At 35.7% G+C, this 18,752-nt stretch overlaps 1 protein-coding gene across 9 annotated transcripts in view; it reads left to right on the plus strand.

Moving 5' to 3' along the window:
• Positions 1 to 18,752, plus strand: part of KLHL8 (kelch like family member 8) — a 57,277-nt gene that overhangs the window by 27,731 nt on the left and 10,794 nt on the right. For all 9 annotated transcript variants that reach the window (XM_082726655.1, XM_082726651.1, XM_082726649.1 and 6 more), the window contains 5 exons: positions 2,127 to 2,479; positions 8,126 to 8,674; positions 10,085 to 10,271; positions 15,518 to 15,661; positions 16,883 to 16,994. In XM_082726655.1, the coding sequence (XP_082582781.1) occupies positions 2,258 to 2,479; positions 8,126 to 8,674; positions 10,085 to 10,271; positions 15,518 to 15,661; positions 16,883 to 16,994 (1,214 nt within the window). In that variant the 5' untranslated portion in view covers positions 2,127 to 2,257. The remainder of the gene's footprint in view (positions 1 to 2,126; positions 2,480 to 8,125; positions 8,675 to 10,084; positions 10,272 to 15,517; positions 15,662 to 16,882; positions 16,995 to 18,752) is intronic.

Genomic DNA, 18,752 nt, shown 5'->3' on the forward strand with positions numbered 1-18,752 from the left:
TGACCCAAGCTGAAGGCAGAGGCTTTAACCCACTGAGCCATTCAGGTGCCCCTCTCTTGAATATTTCTTACAGGCTAGGTCTAATGGGTCACAAACTCTCCCAGTTTTTGTTTATCTTGGAATGTCTTAATTCCTCCCTCACTTTAGGAGACCATTACTGCCAGATATAATATTTTGACAGTTTTTGTCTTTTACTACCTTGAACATATCTGCCCACCCTCTCAGGCTTCTGAAGTTTCTGATAAAAAAAATCTGCTCCTTCTCTTATAGAGGAATCCTGTATCTGATTCACTTTTCTCCTGTTGTGTTCTTTTAATCTTCGGCTTTTAGAAGTTTGATTTTAATGTCTTTGTGTGTCTTCTTCGAGTTCCTCTTATGTAGAAGTTCTTGAATGTTTATATTCATGTTTTGCATCAAATTTGGGACATTTTCAGTCATTATTTTTAAAAAATATTCCCTCTTCCCCTTTATCTCTTTCTTACTCTTCTAGGATTCCCACAATGTGTATGTATGTGTGATATTCCACAAATCTTTTAGGTTCTGCTCATCTTGCTTCATTTTTTTCTGGAGGGCTGATAATTTCCATTGTGTTGTCTTCAAGGTTGGTAATTCTTTCTTCTGCTGTTCAAATCTGTCCTGAGTCCCTCTAGTGAATTTGTCATTTCAGTTAATTTACTTTTCAGTTTTAGAAACTCTTTTTTGTCTCTATTTAGTTTTATGTTTCTTTGTTTGATGGTATTGGTTGTTTTCCTAACTTCATATCTTCCTTTAGTACTTTGAGCATCTTTGAAAGAGTTGTTTTAAAATTTTCATTTAGTATAAATCCTGTTAGTTCCTTTTTAGGACAGTTTGTTGTTTGTCTGCCTGCCACCCCCCCCCCCCAGTGTGTTCCATCATATGTTTTGGGTTTTTTTTTGTTGAACACTGGACATTTGAATCTAATAATGTAATTCTGGAAATCAGTGTCCAGATTTAACCCAATTCTTTAAGGTCTGCTATTTTTTTGTTACTTTCCCCTCCTCTTTTTGATTATTGTAGGCCATCTGTGTGCTGAAGACCAACCTGAGATATAATTTAAGGTCTTCTTAGGTCTTTTCTGAGCATTTCCCTTGGCATGCATTGTCACTTTCTAATTTTCCTTGTATATACTCTGGGTTTTTTATGTCTTGCTTCTGAAAAGGGAAAACCAAAACTGAAACAAAAAATTGAGTAGAAAGGAAGGACACAAACCTTTTAAATTCTCTGGAAGTCTCTTCAGCCAAGAGGGAGGGACTTGTAACAATAGGTGAAAGTGTATTAACAATGGCTATCCACCACTTTATCTACACCTCTATGATCAGAAGCAGTAGTCAGCAATCAGCAGAGATCCTTGATATTTGGAGAACTGAGTCCTTTTTGTTCACTCTGACTCTTAAAAATTGTTCAAGCTGGGCGCCTAGGTGGCTCAGTGGATTGAGCCGCTGCCTTCAGCTCGGGTCATGATCTCAGGGTCCTGGGATCGAGCCCCACATCGGGCTCTCTGCTCAGCGGGGAGCCTGCTTCCCTTCCTTTCTCTCTGCCTGCCTCTCTGCCTGCTTGTGACCTCTCTCTGTCAAATAAATAAATAAAAATCTTTAAAAAAAAATTTTTTTTTTTTTTTTAATTTTGCAAGCTCTCAGGAATGTGCACACAGCTTATTACTTGCAACCTGACTGGGAATGTGGAGATGGGCTGCTGCTACTGCTTAAATTGACCAACATTAAACACGTCAGTTTTTCTGTGGAAATTGCGTCTTCAGCAGACTCCATAGAGTTCCAAAATAGTTATAGCAGGCAGATTCAGCCAGTGCAATTGTTGCCTAAGTGGGGAAGACAGATTCCTGATGCTTCTATTCCACCATCTTCCCAGAATTTTCAAATTAGATTTTAAAGGAGTTCCTTCAAAAAAAATAAAAATAAAGGAGTTCCTTCACTGGAATAACTGAGGTAACTTATATGACATTTACCATAAAGCTATGAAGTTAATTGTTCTTTTTAAAGTAACAATTTATGTAGTCATTTTATATATGTAGTTTGATAAATGATAGTTACTAATGATTTTTTTCTTCTGATGTGTTTTTATGTGTTTTATTTGCTTTTTAATCTCAGGAAACTGGACAATTTGAGTGGAATTTGAAAAATGTCTAAAGGTTAACGGGCAGCATCTACATTCTGCCTTCTCCCACTCTTTACAAAAGAATAAATGAGATGTTTGAGAAGAGAGCTATATTAAAAGAACAATGTTGCAAATGGCTTCAGAATCTGTGAATGCAAAACAAGCTAGGAATCACTCCACAAAGGTGAAAAGGCAGCAGCATCAGCAAATAAAGAATAGGTCTTCAATTAGTGATGGTGATGGAGAAGACTCCTTTATCTTTGAAGCAAATGAAGCTTGGAAAGATTTTCATGGTTCCCTTCTCCGATTTTATGAAAATGGAGAACTCTGTGATGTCACACTAAAGGTGAGACTCCTTTTTTCTTTTCAGTCTCTTTATTGCATTATGAAAACTGGGGGGGGGGGGTGGTTCTAGAACCACACAAGGCAAATTTTTGGTGCCATACTTATTACAGTCAAGATGATTTTAGTTTTAGTCCTTTTTTATTGAAGGAGAAAGGACATAAGGAAAGGTACATATAGAGAGGTTAGCATAAGATAAAATTATTGTACTAATATATGTTAATCTTATTTCTTAGTTAATTTAACTTCTGAGAGTTCTGGAACCTTAAAATGTTCAAGTTACTATTACTGAAATTAATCAATTGCTGTAGACCAGTAAGCTTTTAACTCATGAATTTAGAAATTACTTAGAAAGGTAGGAAGTCTTGGTGTTTATTCTGTTGCACTAGTGTTTTAGTATATGTTCCTACCTGGTAATTTACCCTCTACTTTAAAACAATTGTCCCTTAAGTGAGATTATCTATACCTGATAGTGAAGTAGAATCTATTCAGACTTGGATAAAAAAGTGTAGTAAATTCTAAGTCTGTGGTCTATAGAATCATGCTATTCTGTTGCAAAAGACAATTTTAATAAAATTTGGAAAAGTGATAAAGCAGTGTGGAAGAACCCATGTTCTAATTGTTCCTCACTTGTTTAAGGTGATTTTTACTATTCTTATATGTCACTGTAATATTAAAGATTTTTTGGTGATTCATACGCATTCATGCAGCATTTTCCACCTTTATTTTGCCACTTTGGAGTCTCTTAGATTTTGCTTTCCACTCCTGATCAGACAAGTTTTTAGAGCTCAGTCATAGGGCTTGAAGGCATACTTGAAGAATCAGATCAGAGGGCACTCAACAAAAGTCTATAAGCTGAAAGCATAGGCTTTGAGTTTCAGGCCCATAATGTCTGGGAGTGTACTATTACATTACAAATAAATGGCTATATTTTCTTTCCTTAAACTGTTACTGTCCTTATGTATTTCTGGGCCCTAAGATATTGAGAAGAAAACCATTATATAATTCTAGTTCTGTGTAAAACTTAACCATGTATATGTTTTAATGTAGGAACACTTAAGTTTTTTGTTCTGTATGGTATGTTTAATATTATATATACCATTGTTCTAATTTCCATCTTTGTTGTGAAATTCAGGGACCCACACTGGCTTTGGCAAAAACAAGAAATGTAAAGTTGACTATTTGAATTCAGTCAATTACCATTCAGCATATCAGTGTATGAATGGAATATAAGTACAGTATTACTGATTTTATAAATTTTATGATTGAATTTTAGAATGATTTTTTACAACATAGTACATACAAACTTTCTTAAGTAAAAAATAGGGATATAGCCATTTTGGGATGAGTGAGAACTAAACTCATAACTTTGTTTTATAACTTAGGCAATAGATTGAAATAAAACTCCCATACAAACAGTGATTAAAAACTAAAATACTGTTTTAAACAATGACAGAGATCTTTTGGGAATGAGAAATGCTTCATTAATTTAAAGGGACTATCATTTTTTCAACTGTACAATAAGAGTGATGGTTTTTGTGAGGTATAAGTGAATTGATACAGGTGAAGTCCTTATGGCAGTGCTTGGTATAGAATAGATAACAAATATCAGCTATTTGGATCATTATGTGTACTATCATTGTTTTTTTTTCCAAGGGTATCAGATAATTCTGCTATGGTATATTTTGTTCCTATTCATTAGAAAGTATTACAACTTGAGATGCCTGGGTGTCTCAGTTAAGTGTCTGTCTTTGGCTTAGGTCATGATCCCAGGGCCTTGGGATCAAATCCCTCATTTTGGCTCCCTGCTCATCAGGGAGCCTGCTTCTTCCTCTGTCCATCTCTCCCCCTGCTTTTGCTCTCTTTCTCTGTGACAAATAAATAAAATCTTAAAAAAAAAAAAAAAACAACTTTATCTTTTAACAAGTCTGTTATTGGATTTCTTTTTTTTTTCTTTTTCTTTTTTTTTAAAGATTTATTTATTTGACAGAGATCACAAGTAGGCAGAGAAGGAGTGGGGAAGCAGGCTCCCCACTGAGCAGAGAACCTGATACGGGGTTTGATCCCAGGACCATGGGATCATGACCTGAGCAGAAGGCAGGGGCCCCAGCCCACTGAGCCACCCAGGTGCCCCTGGATTTTTTTCTTAATTCTAAGTCAACATTTCTTTAACTGTCAGAATATAACTGTCATAGAACAACTAAGTCAAATGGGATTATGGACAATTTATAATGCTCAGTTCAACATAAACTTCACTTTTTGTATTCATACAACTTTGAGGATTATTATTTAATATGAAGTCATATTTACATTCTTTTATTAGTATGTTTCCTTCAACCATTATTGCTTTTACGGCACACATTTTAGAAAGACCACTGAGCTGGCTAAGTCATTGGAGTGTGTGACTATTGATCTTGGGGTTGTAATTTAAGCCCTACTTTGGGTATAGAGATTACTTAAAAATAAAATCTTTAGGGGCGCCTGGGTGGCTCAGTTGATTAAGCATCTGCCTTCAGCTCAGGACATGATCCTGGATTGTTGGGATCAAGCCCTGCATTAGACTATCTGCTCAGTGGGGAGTCTGCTTCTCCCTCTGCCCCTAACTCCACTTGTGCTCTCTCAAATAAATAAAATATTTTTAAAAAAAAATAAAATCTTTTTCAAAAGGCCATTGGCCAGATTTATTTTACTATTTGTATATAATGTCATTAGCTGATTTTTAAATTCCAAAATGAGCACCATTTTATAAATAAATAAGTTTATGTTGGGGAAGGTATGTGCTATGGGGAGTGCTGTCAGTTGTGTAAGACTGATGAATCACAGACCTGTACCCCTGAAACAATAATATATGTTGGGGCGCCTGGGTGGCTCAGTGGGTTAAGGCCTCTGCCTTTGGCTCAGGTCATGGTTCCAGGGTCCTGGGATCGAGCCCCACATCGGGCTCTCTGCTCGGCAGGGAACCTGCTTCCTTCTCTCTCTCTCTCTCTGCCTACCTGTGATCTCTATCTGTCAAACAAATAAATTAAAAAATCTTTAAAAAAAATAAATAAAATAATATATGTTAATTTTAAAAAGAGTAAAAAGCAGTGTTAATGTTTAACTGGAAATTGTAGAATTCTATTTATGTAATGGCAGGTTGTTGAAGCAGATTTACGTCACGTGAGATTTACAAATATTTGTATAAAAACTAAATCCCAGCCATGGCATATGCAGAAATTCTTAAAAAAAAAGAAAAAAAGATATTTTTAGCCTGTTTTTAAAATGTTTAATATCAGGTTTCAGATCCCACTTAGGGCTGAAGTAAATTTGAGAACATGCCAAGCTTTCTGCTTTAGTCTAGGTTACACCTTGAATCTCGATAGAATCTAAATCTTGCCTTATAAATTCTTTTTAAAAAATTAAATACAGTATAACTAACGGAAATGATGACCTTGTATTTGTTGAAGAGATATTCATTTTTCCTCCAAATTAGTGATAAAAGGTCAGGGAGGAAGATTTATAAACAAAAGCCTTTATATATTGTAATACTCCTCAGGCCTTTTTCTTTAGAAGTTCTCATTTTAAAATTCATTCCTAAATAATGAGACACAATATAAGTGTATTTATATAGTCAAAATGCTACATGCAAACAGGAAAATTGGTAAAACACTATCCTATTACTTGTACTTAATGATTATTTAACATAAAGTGCTGGGAAAACTGGATACTCAGTACCAAAACCTTCCCCAGATGGAAATAAAGATGTAAGTATAAAACAGTAAGATCATAAAAATACTGGAATACCTGAAGTTAATATTAATGGAATATTAGAAAGATTCCAATTTTAAGCATAGTACCTAAGGCAGAAATCATAAAGACAAAGATTGATTGGATTGTGTAAAAATCTATAGGGGGTGAATAAAAAAGTACATCATAAAAAAGAAAAGCTTGAAATATATATGACAGATGATTCACACTCTAAGCATATGAGGAGTTCTTAAAAATATATATGAAAAAAGTCATAGAAAAAAGTTCATAGAATAGATACAGATAGCCCAAAATTAATGAATGATTCAATATTAGTAAAAGACAAACTGAAGCAGTGGGATAATATTTTCATTCATCAAATTGACGAATATTTTTAAATAAGTTTCAGCAAAAATATGGCACAAATATTGTAGGTAGATTAGAAATAGACAATTTATCAGTATGTATCCAAACTGCACCTAAACTTTGAAATACGATTTCTACTTTTAGAAATTTATCTATAGGAGATAATGGAGTAAGAACAGATTCAGTGCCAGCAAAGTTTATTGTATCATTTACAACAGCAAACTATTAACAGTAGTATAATTTTTTATCAAAAAGGTGCTAAGATTTCAGTGCTTTTTATTATATTATTTCAAAATAATTTCAGTGCTTTTTATTATATTATTTCAAAATAATTTAAGAAATGAAAAACTTTAGTTAAGCTCATAGTAAATACTGCTAAATAATGGTTTATTATTTCTGTGCTATCACAATTTCTGATAAATTCTGAATCTTCATAGTACCTACTTATAGGGGCATTGGGACCATTAAGTGAGTTAATACATGAAAAGCACTTAGAATAGTACCTGACATGGTGACTATAATTAATAATACTGTATTGTATATTTAGAAGTTGCTAAGAGAGGAGATCTTTTTTTATAATGAAATTGTTTATTTATGTGAGAACAGAGTGTGTGCCCCAACACAGGTAGGGGGTGGGGCAGAGAGAGAGAATCCCAAACAGACTGAGTGTGGAGCCCAACTCAGGGCTTGTTCTCATGACCCGTTGGAGATTAGGAACTAAGCCAAAACCAAGAGATGGGTGCCCAACTCACTGAGCCACCCAGGTGCCCCTAAGAGAAGAGATCTTTTTTTTTTAAAGATTTATTTATTTATTTGACAGACAGAGATCACAAGTAGGCAGAGAGGCAGACAGAGAGAGAGGAGGAAGCAGGCTCCCTGCTGAGCAGAGAGCCCGATGCAGGGCTCGATCCCAGGACCCTGGGATCATGACCCAAGCCGAAAGCAGAGGCTTTAACCCACTGAGCCACCCAGGCGCCCCAAGAGAAGAGATCTTAAAAAGCTCTTATCACAGGGAAAGAAAAAATTGTAATTATGTAATTATGTAAGAAAAAAATTGTAAAAATTGTAATTCTGTGAGGTTATTAGTTACTAAATGTTGTAGTATTCATTTCATGATATATATATGTAGGAAATGACTATGTTGAACAACTTAAACTTACAAAATGTCATGGTCAGTTATAGCAATAAAACTGGAAAAAAGTTTTTTTAAAAAAGGGACACACAAACCAAAAACAAGAATAGTGCCCAAGTAGTGCTAGATGATGTGTCTTCTCATTCATTCACAGAATGCTCCTGAAATTTGAGATAATATAGAAAATCATAGTTTATGATTTTAGTATATATACATAAATAGATAATATATAGATGATAAGTGGCTTACTTGGAAGAAAAAAATTGCAGCTGGCCTACATTAAAATAAGTGACCAAAGGATTGCATTGTTAAAACAAATATACTAAATCTGTGTGGATTTTGTCCCTGCTACCACATTCTCAATGTTGATCTAAAACTGATTTTTATATTAAACCGAGTCTCCTTTTGTTTTTTTGTTTTGAACAGGTTGGCTCAAAGCTCATCTCTTGTCACAAACTAGTATTGGCTTGTGTTATCCCCTACTTCAGAGCCATGTTTCTCTCCGAAATGGCTGAAGCCAAGCAAACACTGATTGAGATCAGAGATTTTGATGGTGATGCAATAGAAGACTTGGTTAAATTTGTCTATTCTTCACGGCTCACTTTGACTGTTGACAATGTCCAGCCTCTCTTATACGCAGCCTGTATACTACAGGTTGAACTGGTGGCTAGAGCTTGTTGTGAATACATGAAGTTACATTTTCATCCCTCCAACTGCCTGGCAGTGAGAGCCTTTGCTGAAAGTCACAACCGAATAGACTTAATGGACATGGCGGATCAGTATGCCTGTGAGCATTTTACTGAAGTAGTGGAGTGTGAAGACTTTGTAAGTGTGTCACCCCAACATCTCCATAAGCTTTTGTCCTCCAGTGATTTAAATATTGAGAATGAAAAGCAGGTCTATAGTGCAGCCATCAAGTGGCTTCTTGCAAATCCTCAGCATCATTCCAAATGGTTGGATGAAACACTTGCACAGGTAGGGACTGAAATAAGATTGTGTATAGAAATGAAATGAGATGGAAGCAAATTTGAGTGTTTGATTGATCATGAATACTGTAGATTATCCAAAGGAATGTAGAAATCCTTGTGTAATACAATGTGAAAATGGCTTTCTCTTTACTTCGGTATTTACTCACTGTGCTTTTTAAGGATACGTCTGAATTTGTTACATTTAATTGGAAATATCATTCTTTGTTTTTTAACCTGAATGTTAAAGATAGCACTTTGAAACTGTAGTAATAAATATTTTATTTATGCTGATAGAAATAGGTTCTGAGGAAACAGCTCTAAGTAACTATTGTTTTATAATGAAGTTTCTAAATTGTAGTGAATTACTTTCCTATCTGGGAAGAACCACAAGACATAACTTTCCATTTTCTTTCCTCACCACAGTTTCACTTCTGTAACCTCAGAAACGTGGCTTTTTTCTTATTTATTTACTTACTTACTGTCAACGGGGTAACCTGGGTAGGGAGATAATAAATGGGCCTTAGAATTATTTTGAGGGGCACCTGGGTGGCTCAGTGGGTTGAGCCTTTGCCTTCAGCTTGGGTCGTGATCTCAGGGTCCTGGGATCGAGTCCTGTATCAGGCTCTCTGCTTGGCAGGGAGCCTGCTTCCTCCTCTTTCTCTGCCTGCCTCTCTGCCCACTTGTGATCTCTCTCTGTCAGATAGATAAATAAAATCTGTCAAAAAAAAAAAAAGAATTACTTTGAAAATAAGTTTGTCACAGAAAAAAAAGTTTCATTATTTTGCAGCTATCTTATTGGTGTGTATGCATATGTACTTTTAACTCCAAATCACATTCCCTGGTTTGATCATCCCCTTAATCCACTAGAAAACCAGTGCATCTTTAAGGGAAGAAAGGTGAGTGCTTCTATTTAAAGTGGGGATGCATCCCTGACTTAATATATAACCTTCCAAGGTGACTGATTTGGAGGAAACAACACTTGATTTCATATTATGAATGTTCAAGTAACAAAGAAATCCCGTTTCCATTTGTTCAGTTTGGCTTTAAAAGGCATAAAAAAACCCAGACATGGCAATTTTGTTTTGATTGTGCCTTTTCTCTAGCAGCAGTGGGGCCTTGTGATTATGACACTACCATTTTTGGAAGTGAGAAACTTGAATGAATACAACTGAATTATTTTATCCAGTCTACTTAGATCTGTATGTAAAGGGGGGAGGTTGCATTTAATATGTAATCTGATTTCATTAGACCATACTAGAAATCACTTTAGAACTTGGCTCATTGAACTTCCTTCACATGTTAGAAAGGCTTTGGGTGGTAAATGAGTTTTAAAAAGACAACTCAAAATACTTAAAATACTACAAAGTAGAGTGTGAGCTAACTAATTACAAATTAAATTTTACATTCATGATCTTAGGTTCGTTTGCCGTTGTTGCCAGTTGATTTTCTTATGGGTGTTGTGGCAAAAGAACAGATTGTCAAGCAGAATCTAAAATGTAGAGATTTATTGGATGAAGCAAGAAATTACCATCTTCACTTGAGTAGCAGAGCAGTACCTGACTTTGAATACTCCATTCGGACTACCCCAAGGAAGCAAACTGCTGGTAATTAAATTACTCATTTTATCATCTCTACTGGAAGGATTATATTCCCAAACTTAATTGTAAGATGATTAGTATCTGATTACCTTAAAGTGGTAGTAATTGGCAAGTAAGGTCATATGTGAATTTTATTAGACATGATTCAGGTAGTTTTGCCAATAAGCCAGTTTTTTAAAAGGACTTTAGTCCTGTGAACTTTGAAGAGCCTGCTGAAATAGCTCTCTCTTTCCCTCCTTTTCTTAAGGTTTTCTTGATACTTTCAGCAGAGTTAGTTTCTCTATCATTTGTACTTTTAGAATACTTTGTTTGCACTTGTTTTATTTTACTGTGTTGCACTGAAATTTATTTGACATGTTTTGAGCTCTTCAGAGACAGGTAAATACCTTATTCACATTTATATTTCTAGTGCCAAGGATGGAACGTGACACATATTTTATGTTTAAATATTACTAGTTTTTGTGTTTTATTAAAAGAAAGGCACTAAATGGGGCCCCTGGCTGACTCAGTTGGGAGAGCAATCTGACTCTTGATCTTGGGGTCATGAATTTAGCCCCATGTTGAGTGTGCAGATTACCAAAAATTTTTTTTAAAAAACTGAAAGGCACTAATTATATTTAAAATTTGTATAATAGATTATGTTAGACTCTTAGAGTCTAAAGGTCTTATATTTAAGTAGGCATGCAGCTTTACCTTTATTTGCCACAATTTTCAAACTATATTTTCCTAATAGTTCACTTATGTTACTTTTTACAAGTATGAAAAATATATTTGAGGGATGATGGAAAGGAAATGAAAATCCAGGAATTTGGGAAGTGGTACTTTGAACAGAGAATTTATCTACATTTGTTTTGCTACCCAATATAGTTATCAAATAAAGAGATCTGTGGAATAGCCTAAAAATAACAACAAATAAAAATCCCATTATGAATAGTGGGATTTTATCTATGTAAAAAGAATGTGAATGTCATAAATGTACTTATAAAGAAGTAATTCTTCTAAATAAAACTGACTGTTGAACAATACGGGTTTGAACTACATGCATGGGTCTACTTCTATGTGGATTTTTTCAGTACTATAAATGTATTTTCTCTTTTTTCTTATTATATTTTTTATTTTAAGTAGGCTCGACACCCAGCATGGAGCCCAGTGAAGGGCTTGAACTCACAACCCTGAGATCAAGACCTGAGCTGAGGTCAAAGGTCAGGTTAACTGAGTGACCTAGACACCCCTCTTATGATTTTCTTAGTAACACTTTCTTTTCTCTAGCTTACTTTATTGTAAGAATATGGTATATAATATATACATAAAATATGTGTTAACTGACCATGTTACAGCATGTTAATAGCAGTAGGCTATTAAGTTTTGGGGGAGTCAGAAGTTGTATGCAGATTTTCGACTACACAGGAAGTTGGCATCCATTACTCCCGGGTTGTCCAAGTGTTAGCTGTAGTTTAACATGGAAAGGACTGCTTATCCTCCTTTTTTAATAGGTTGATGTCAAGAATTAAATTTTTTTGAAGTGTAGGGTTTTTTAAGTTGTGAATCCTGTTTCAGGAAGTCAAGGTATTTAATTAAATTCCTCTTTAAATTTAGTTTTGGGCGCTTGGGTCGCTCAGTGGGTTAAAGTCTCTGCCTTGGGCTCAGATCATGATCCCGGGTTCCTGGGATGGAGCCTCATATTGGGCTCTCTGCTCGGTGCGGAGCCTGCTTCCTCCTCTATCTCTCTGCCTGCTTCTCTGCCTACTTGTGAATCCTGTCTGTCAATAAATAAAATCTTTTTATTTATTTATTTATTTTAAATTTTTTTATTTTTTTTATTTTTTATTTTTTTAAAGATTTTTTTTTTTTAATTTATTTGAGAGAGAGACAGTGAGAGAGAGCATGAGCGAGGAGAAGGTTAGAGAGAGAAGCAGACTCCCCATGGAGCTGGGAGTCCGATGCAGGACTCGATCCCGGGACTCCAGGATCATGACCTGAGCCGAAGGCAGTCGTCCAACCAACTGAGCCACCCAGGCGTCCCAAAATTTTCTATTTTTTATAAACATATATTTTTATCCCCAGGGGTAAAGGTCTGTGAATTGCCAGGTTTACACACTTCACAGAATAAATAAAATCTTTAAAAATAAATAAATCATTCAGTTTTAAATTTAAACAACACCTCGGTAGCCTGATTTATATGTATATAGTAGGCATATAGTAGACCTTTGTGTACACGATCTCTTACATGATTGCAAGAACTTAATGAGTAGGTTTTAGTGTAGGATTCAGTCCTCATTATGAGATAGATGGTTTTATTCCATTTTATGGATGACGAGAACTCAGCATAAAAATATGCCCAAGGGGGACGCCTGGGTGGCTCAGTTGGTTAAACAGCTGCCTTCAGCTCAGGTCATGATCCCAGCGTCCTGGGATCGAGTCCCACATCGGGCTCCTTGCTCCGCGGGGAGCCTGCTTCTCCCTCTGACTCTGCCTTCCACTCTGTCTGCCTATGCTTGCTCTCGCTCTCTCTCTGACAAATAAATAAATAAAATCTTTAAAAAAAAAAAAAATATGCCCAAGGCCACACAGAGAAACAGTATAGAAAGGATTTGCATCCTGATCTTTTTGTTTCATTTTTAGCTTTTTTTCTTTCCATTCCATGTTCCTAGGTGAACTGTAAAACTGAAATACTAGTTTTTACTGAAAATCTATTCAATAATTGAGATTACATTCTGGGATTATAATTGCAGTTGTGCCATTTAATAGTGTAATTTGGGGCAGATTTCATAATCTCTGAAGGCATCAGTTTATTTATAAACAATTTTGATTTGCATAATCTTTAAAGCCTCTTCCAACTTTAAATTTCTTTGATTTGAAGTATTGATTTAGTTGGAAAGGATGACACAAGCAATTTTGTACATTTTTTAATGCCGTTATTCAGCAAATATTTATTTAGTACCTACCACATGGCAGGTTCTGGGTAGGCATTAGAAATGCAGATGCAGAGGGCACCGAGGTGGCTCAGTTGGTTAAGCATCTGCCTTCGGCTCAGGTTGTGATCCCAGGGTCCTGGGATTGAGTTATGCATTGGGCTCCCTGCTTAGCAGGAAGGCTGCTTCTCTCTTCCTCTCTCCTGGCTTGTGTTCCCTCTCTTGCTGTCTCTCTCTGTGTCAGATAAATAAATAAAATCTTTTTTAAAAAAGTTGAGGGAAATTGGAGGGGGAGGTGAACCATGAGAGACTATGGACTCTGAAAAACAATCTGAGAGTTTTTAAGGGGCGGGGGTGGGAGGTTGGGGGAGCCAGGTGCTGGGTATTAAGGAGGGCACGTATTACATGGAGCACTGGTTGTGGTGCAAAAGCAATGAATACTGTTAGGCTGAAAAGAAATTTTAAAAAAAATTTAAAAGGCAGATACACATAGAATATAGCCAGCCCTATTTTGAGAGAACTTGCAGTCCAATATAGGGAAATAGACATGTGAATAAATAAATGCAATGAAGTGGTAAAGGGATGTTGATATATTTATAAGGATAGTGTGGAACACAAAGAAAAATGTGGCTATTTTTTTGGAAGGGTCAGAAAAGGTTTTATAAACAAATCAAACCTCAGTCTTAGTTTTGAATAATAAACAGATGTTTTTCTAGGTGCCAGTTAAAAAAAGGGGTATTCAGTTCATTTTTCATCTGTTGAATGCCTAGTACGTGCCAGACACTGGGCTAGCCCTGATTAGTACAAAATGCACAGTCACACAGTCTAAACCTATCTTAGGCTCTGGAGACAGATACAGCATAATGGATCATTTCTATACCGTGTTAAGTGAACGACAGTTACCAAAAATTGGCTTTGAAATATCAAGGATGAGCACTGTATGCATGTTGCAGGAACATGAAGTTTTAAGAGAAACAGAGGGAGAAGTTTGATTAGACAGTGCGAGGCCTTTATGCTGTGCTGGGCTTTAACCTGTAGGACAGTGGTTCTCAAAATGTAAAGGAAGTAGTGACCCCTGGCCCAGCAGCATAAGCATTCCCTTGGGAACTTGTTAGAAAATAAATTCTTGAATCTACCCCACGCCTATTGATTCAGAAACTCTGGAGGTCGGGACCATCAATCTATGGTTTATGCCTTCCAGGTGATTGTTGAACCACATGGAAGTTTTGATTTTTATTATTTTTTTTAAAGATTGCAGTGAAATATGTATAATCTAAAAATTGTCATTTAAACATTTTTAAATCTATAGTGGCATTGGCTAAAGTTTTTAAAAACTACTGATTCAGGTAATGGAAAGCTGTTGAAAGAGTCTTTTAATCTATTCTGTTGAAGGTCTGCAAGCAAAAAGACTACTAAGTGATAAAGGACAGGATTTTGCAGTAGTTGTAATAGCAGATGAAGGCCTGAACCACAGCAGTGGCAGGGAGGGAGGGAGGGAGAGGGAGCACAGGGCCCCTCAGGGAAGGAAGAGGTTTTAAGTAGGTGAGGAAGAGAGAGCGTTTGAGTAAGTTGGGTTTGAGGTGCCTGTGGGACGTCAAGTGGAAATGTGGCTTAGATGTGTTGCTTGGAAGGCTAATTATGATACAGATGCAATTGAAAATCAAGGAATGTTCTTTTCCTGTGTGAACATGAAGTATGTGAGAAGCAGGCAAAGGATGAAACATGGGAAACATAGGAAAGAAAAACTATTGCAGACAAAGGAGACTTCGGTATTATGAAAATCAAGAGAATTTAAGAAGTTTTCCAAAAAGCAGGGTGATCAACATATTGAGTTGCATTAGTATTCAATAAGAAATTAACTTAAGGGGCACCTGGGTGGCTCAGTTGGTTTGGCATCTGCCATCAGCTCCACGTCAGGTTCCCTGCAGTGGGGAGCTTGCCTCTCCCTCTGCTGCTCTCTGTGCTCATGCTCTCTCATTCTCTAGCTCACGGTCTCAAATAAATAAATAAAATCTTTTAAAAAAAAAAAATTAAGAGTTTATTGGATGTAGTTTTGACCGTACAAGAGCAATTTAACAGAGTGGGTGAAGATCTAAATCATACTACAATGGGATGTTAGCAGAGATAGCTGAGGTATCGTGTTCTTTGAGAAATTCAGGTAAGGTGAAAAAAGAAAATTAGGATTTTAGTAACATAATGACATTGAAGTTATCCAAATAACTTGGTTTTTTTTTTTAGCAGTTCTTGAAAATTTTGTCTTCCTAAGTATTTTTTCCACACTAATTAAAAAAACATTAAGGAGCTATAATTCTGATCTGTATTTTCTGGCTTTACCTTTAGGTGTGCTGTTTTGTGTAGGTGGTCGAGGTGGATCTGGTGACCCCTTTCGCAGTATTGAATGCTATTCTATCAGCAAAAACAGTTGGTTTTTTGGGCCAGAAATGAATAGTCGAAGGCGACATGTGGGTGTAATCTCTGTGGAAGGTGGGTCCATTATTGTCTTAAGTCATAGCACATGATGATAACACACTTCTAAATATTTAAATATTGAGAATTTCTATTAAAAAGTTGCTAAATTATAAAATGTTTCACTATATCACTAAGATATTTGTGTGGTGACTATTTACTTGCCTTATGCCTGTAGATGCTCAGCGAACAATCTCTTGCATGTAGGTGCTTATTGGGGGAGGAATATTAGGGAAAAGCGTGTTAAAATAAAGAGTTAAACTCTTCTAAGTTATGTTTGCAAAATAATCAAACTAAAAAAAGTATTGAACTCAAATAATAAATACATATCAGCTTTTTCGATACCTAATTATTGTTGAAATGAATTTTTTTTTAAACTGGTTACTGAAAATGAAATAATTACAGAACCATGGGTAAACTGTTAGAGGACTTTAAAAAAGTAACTTTTTTTCTGATTATAGAAGTGTAAATTCTTTTTTGGGGGGGGAAATATGAAAACATTCTAATAAAAAGTAAAAATCATCCGTAGTCCAAATACCCAGAAATAATCACAGTTGACATTTTATATGTAACCTTTAACATTATTTATTTTATGTGTATTTTTAATAACTTCATTTAGAAAGTTTGATCATACTGTATTGAATTTTGTATTTTTTCATAGAACATTGAGCATTTTTTAATTTTACTAAACATTCTTTGAAACCATGATTAGTGATTTCATCTATGTAATAAAAAGTTGGGAAACCAAAGGTAGGGATAGGTTTGATATTTAAATAACTTAACATATAGAACAGCATGTTCCCAGCATTTTATTAAGTAGAAGCTTACAATTATTTTTATTTGAGGGACACCTGGGTGGCTCAGTTGGTTAGGCGGCTGCCTTCGGCTTGGGTCATGATCCTACTGTCCTGGGATCAAGTTCCACATTGGGCTCCTTACTCGGCGGGGAGCCTGCTTCTCCCTCTGCCTCTGCTGCCACTCTGCCTGCCTGTGCTCACTCTCCCTCTCTCTCTCCGGCAAATAAATAAATAAAATCTTTAAAAACAAAATAAAACAAAGAAACAATTATTTTTATTTGACTATTTAAGTGACATTATTCATGATGACGAACAGAAGAATATTTGTTGAAAATTATCATGCTATTCTAATTATATGTTGATCTCATGTATACATTATGTATGTACATAACTATCAATTTACTTACTTGGAATCAAATGAAAATGCTTCTCTGTTTGACAGGTAAAGTGTATGCAGTTGGTGGACATGATGGAAATGAACATTTAGGTAGCATGGAGATGTTTGATCCTTTCACTAATAAATGGATGATGAAGGCATCAATGAACACAAAGAGGTGAATTAGCATGGAAATTTTTTTGATTTATTGGTGGAAAATAAAGCTTCCAATAACTGAAAGGGCTAATTTTCTACTTTTTATGTTTTTAGAAACTTTAAATACCGCCTTAAACACATTTTGTTAAATTTAGCATTCAGTGTGATGCTTTGTTACAACTTTTCATAATTTCTTTCTTGAGAATGTATTTTATATTTTAGAATATAGTAACAAATAATATAGTTTCCACCTAAACCTGAGACTGAAAACTGATTTTTTTTTTAAATTTTGAAATAATTTTAGACTTAGGGAAAAATAACAGAGTTCCTACATACCAGTGATTCTCAACAAAAGATGATTTTGCCTCCTCTGTGGAACATTTGTCAATATCTGGAGGCATTTTTGGTTGTCACAGTTTGGGAGTGGAGACATTGGGGGAATAACTGCTGGCATCTAGATGGGAGAAGCCATGGATGTTGCTAAAAATCCTGTAATGCACAAGAAAGCCCTCCACAGCAAAGAATTTTCCCCATCCCAAATATTAGTAGTGCTGAGATAGAGAAATCCTGCTGTATACTCTTAACCCAGCTCCCCTAATGTTGACATCTTACACTCAATTGCTTTGCGTAGGATAGACATTTTAATAATTTGTTTTTACATAGTACAATTATCAGGAAACTAAAATTAATACAGTGGTATTAGTTAATATAGATTTTATTCCACTTTTGCCAGTTTTTCCACATATTCCTATGCTTTGAATTGGGTTTTCTTGTCTAATTATATTGCTTATTAATGTAATACAATGTAAGTAGTAGCAGAAATGGTAGGTGTTTTTGCCTTATTTATTTTTTTGAAAGATTTTATTTATTTATTTGACAGAGACAGTGAGAGAGAGAACACAAGCAGGGGGGATGGGAGAGGGAGAAGCCGGCTTTCCGCCAAGCAAGGAGCCTGATGTGGGGCTCCATCCCAGGACCCTGGGATCATGATCTGAGCCGAAGGCAGACAGCTATCAACTGAACCACCCAGGAGCCCCCATTTTGTCTTATTTTTTATCTTAGTGGAAATGTCTCTAATGTTTTCCTATTAAATTAGATACTGGCTTTAGGATTAAGGCATAGGTACTTTAACATACTAAGAAAATACCCCTCAGGGCACCTCGGTGGTTCAGTTAAGGGTCTGCCTTCAGCTCAGGTTCTGATCCCAAGATAGGGGGATCAAGTTCCTCTTCGGGCTCTGGAGCAGCAGAGTCTGCTTCTGCTCCTCCCCATTACCTGGGCTCTCTCGCTCTCCCTCAGTCTCTCTCAAATAAATAAATTATTTTAAAAAATAGCCCTAGTTTTTACTCATTCTTTATTATGAGCATTAATATTAATAATTTTCATTTATAGTAAATTGAAATATATGTTGATAAGTGGATTAGTCTAAAGAAGAGGAATATTTTCCATAACATGACTTGGTAAATGTTGACTAGAATTTTTTTAATGACTTGAATATCAAATTTTCAGATATCTTAAGGTGAATGGATAGCTAATATTTGATCAAACCAAGATTCAAAAGCATAGGGCTCCTGGGTGGCTCAGTGGGTTAAAGCCTTTGCCTTAGGCTCAGGTCATGATTTCAGGGTCCTGGGATTGAGCCCCGTATTGGGCTCTCTGCTCAGCGGGGGAGCCTCTTTCCCTCTCACTCACTGCCTGCCTCTCTGCCTACTTGTGATCTCTCTCTCTGTGTTAAATAAATAAATAAAATCTTAAAAAAAAGAGAGAGAAAGAAAGAAGG

The sequence above is a fragment of the Mustela nivalis genome (genome assembly GCF_964662115.1).
Source record: "Mustela nivalis genome assembly, chromosome: 4".
In the NCBI taxonomy this organism is placed as follows: domain Eukaryota; kingdom Metazoa; phylum Chordata; class Mammalia; order Carnivora; family Mustelidae; genus Mustela; species Mustela nivalis.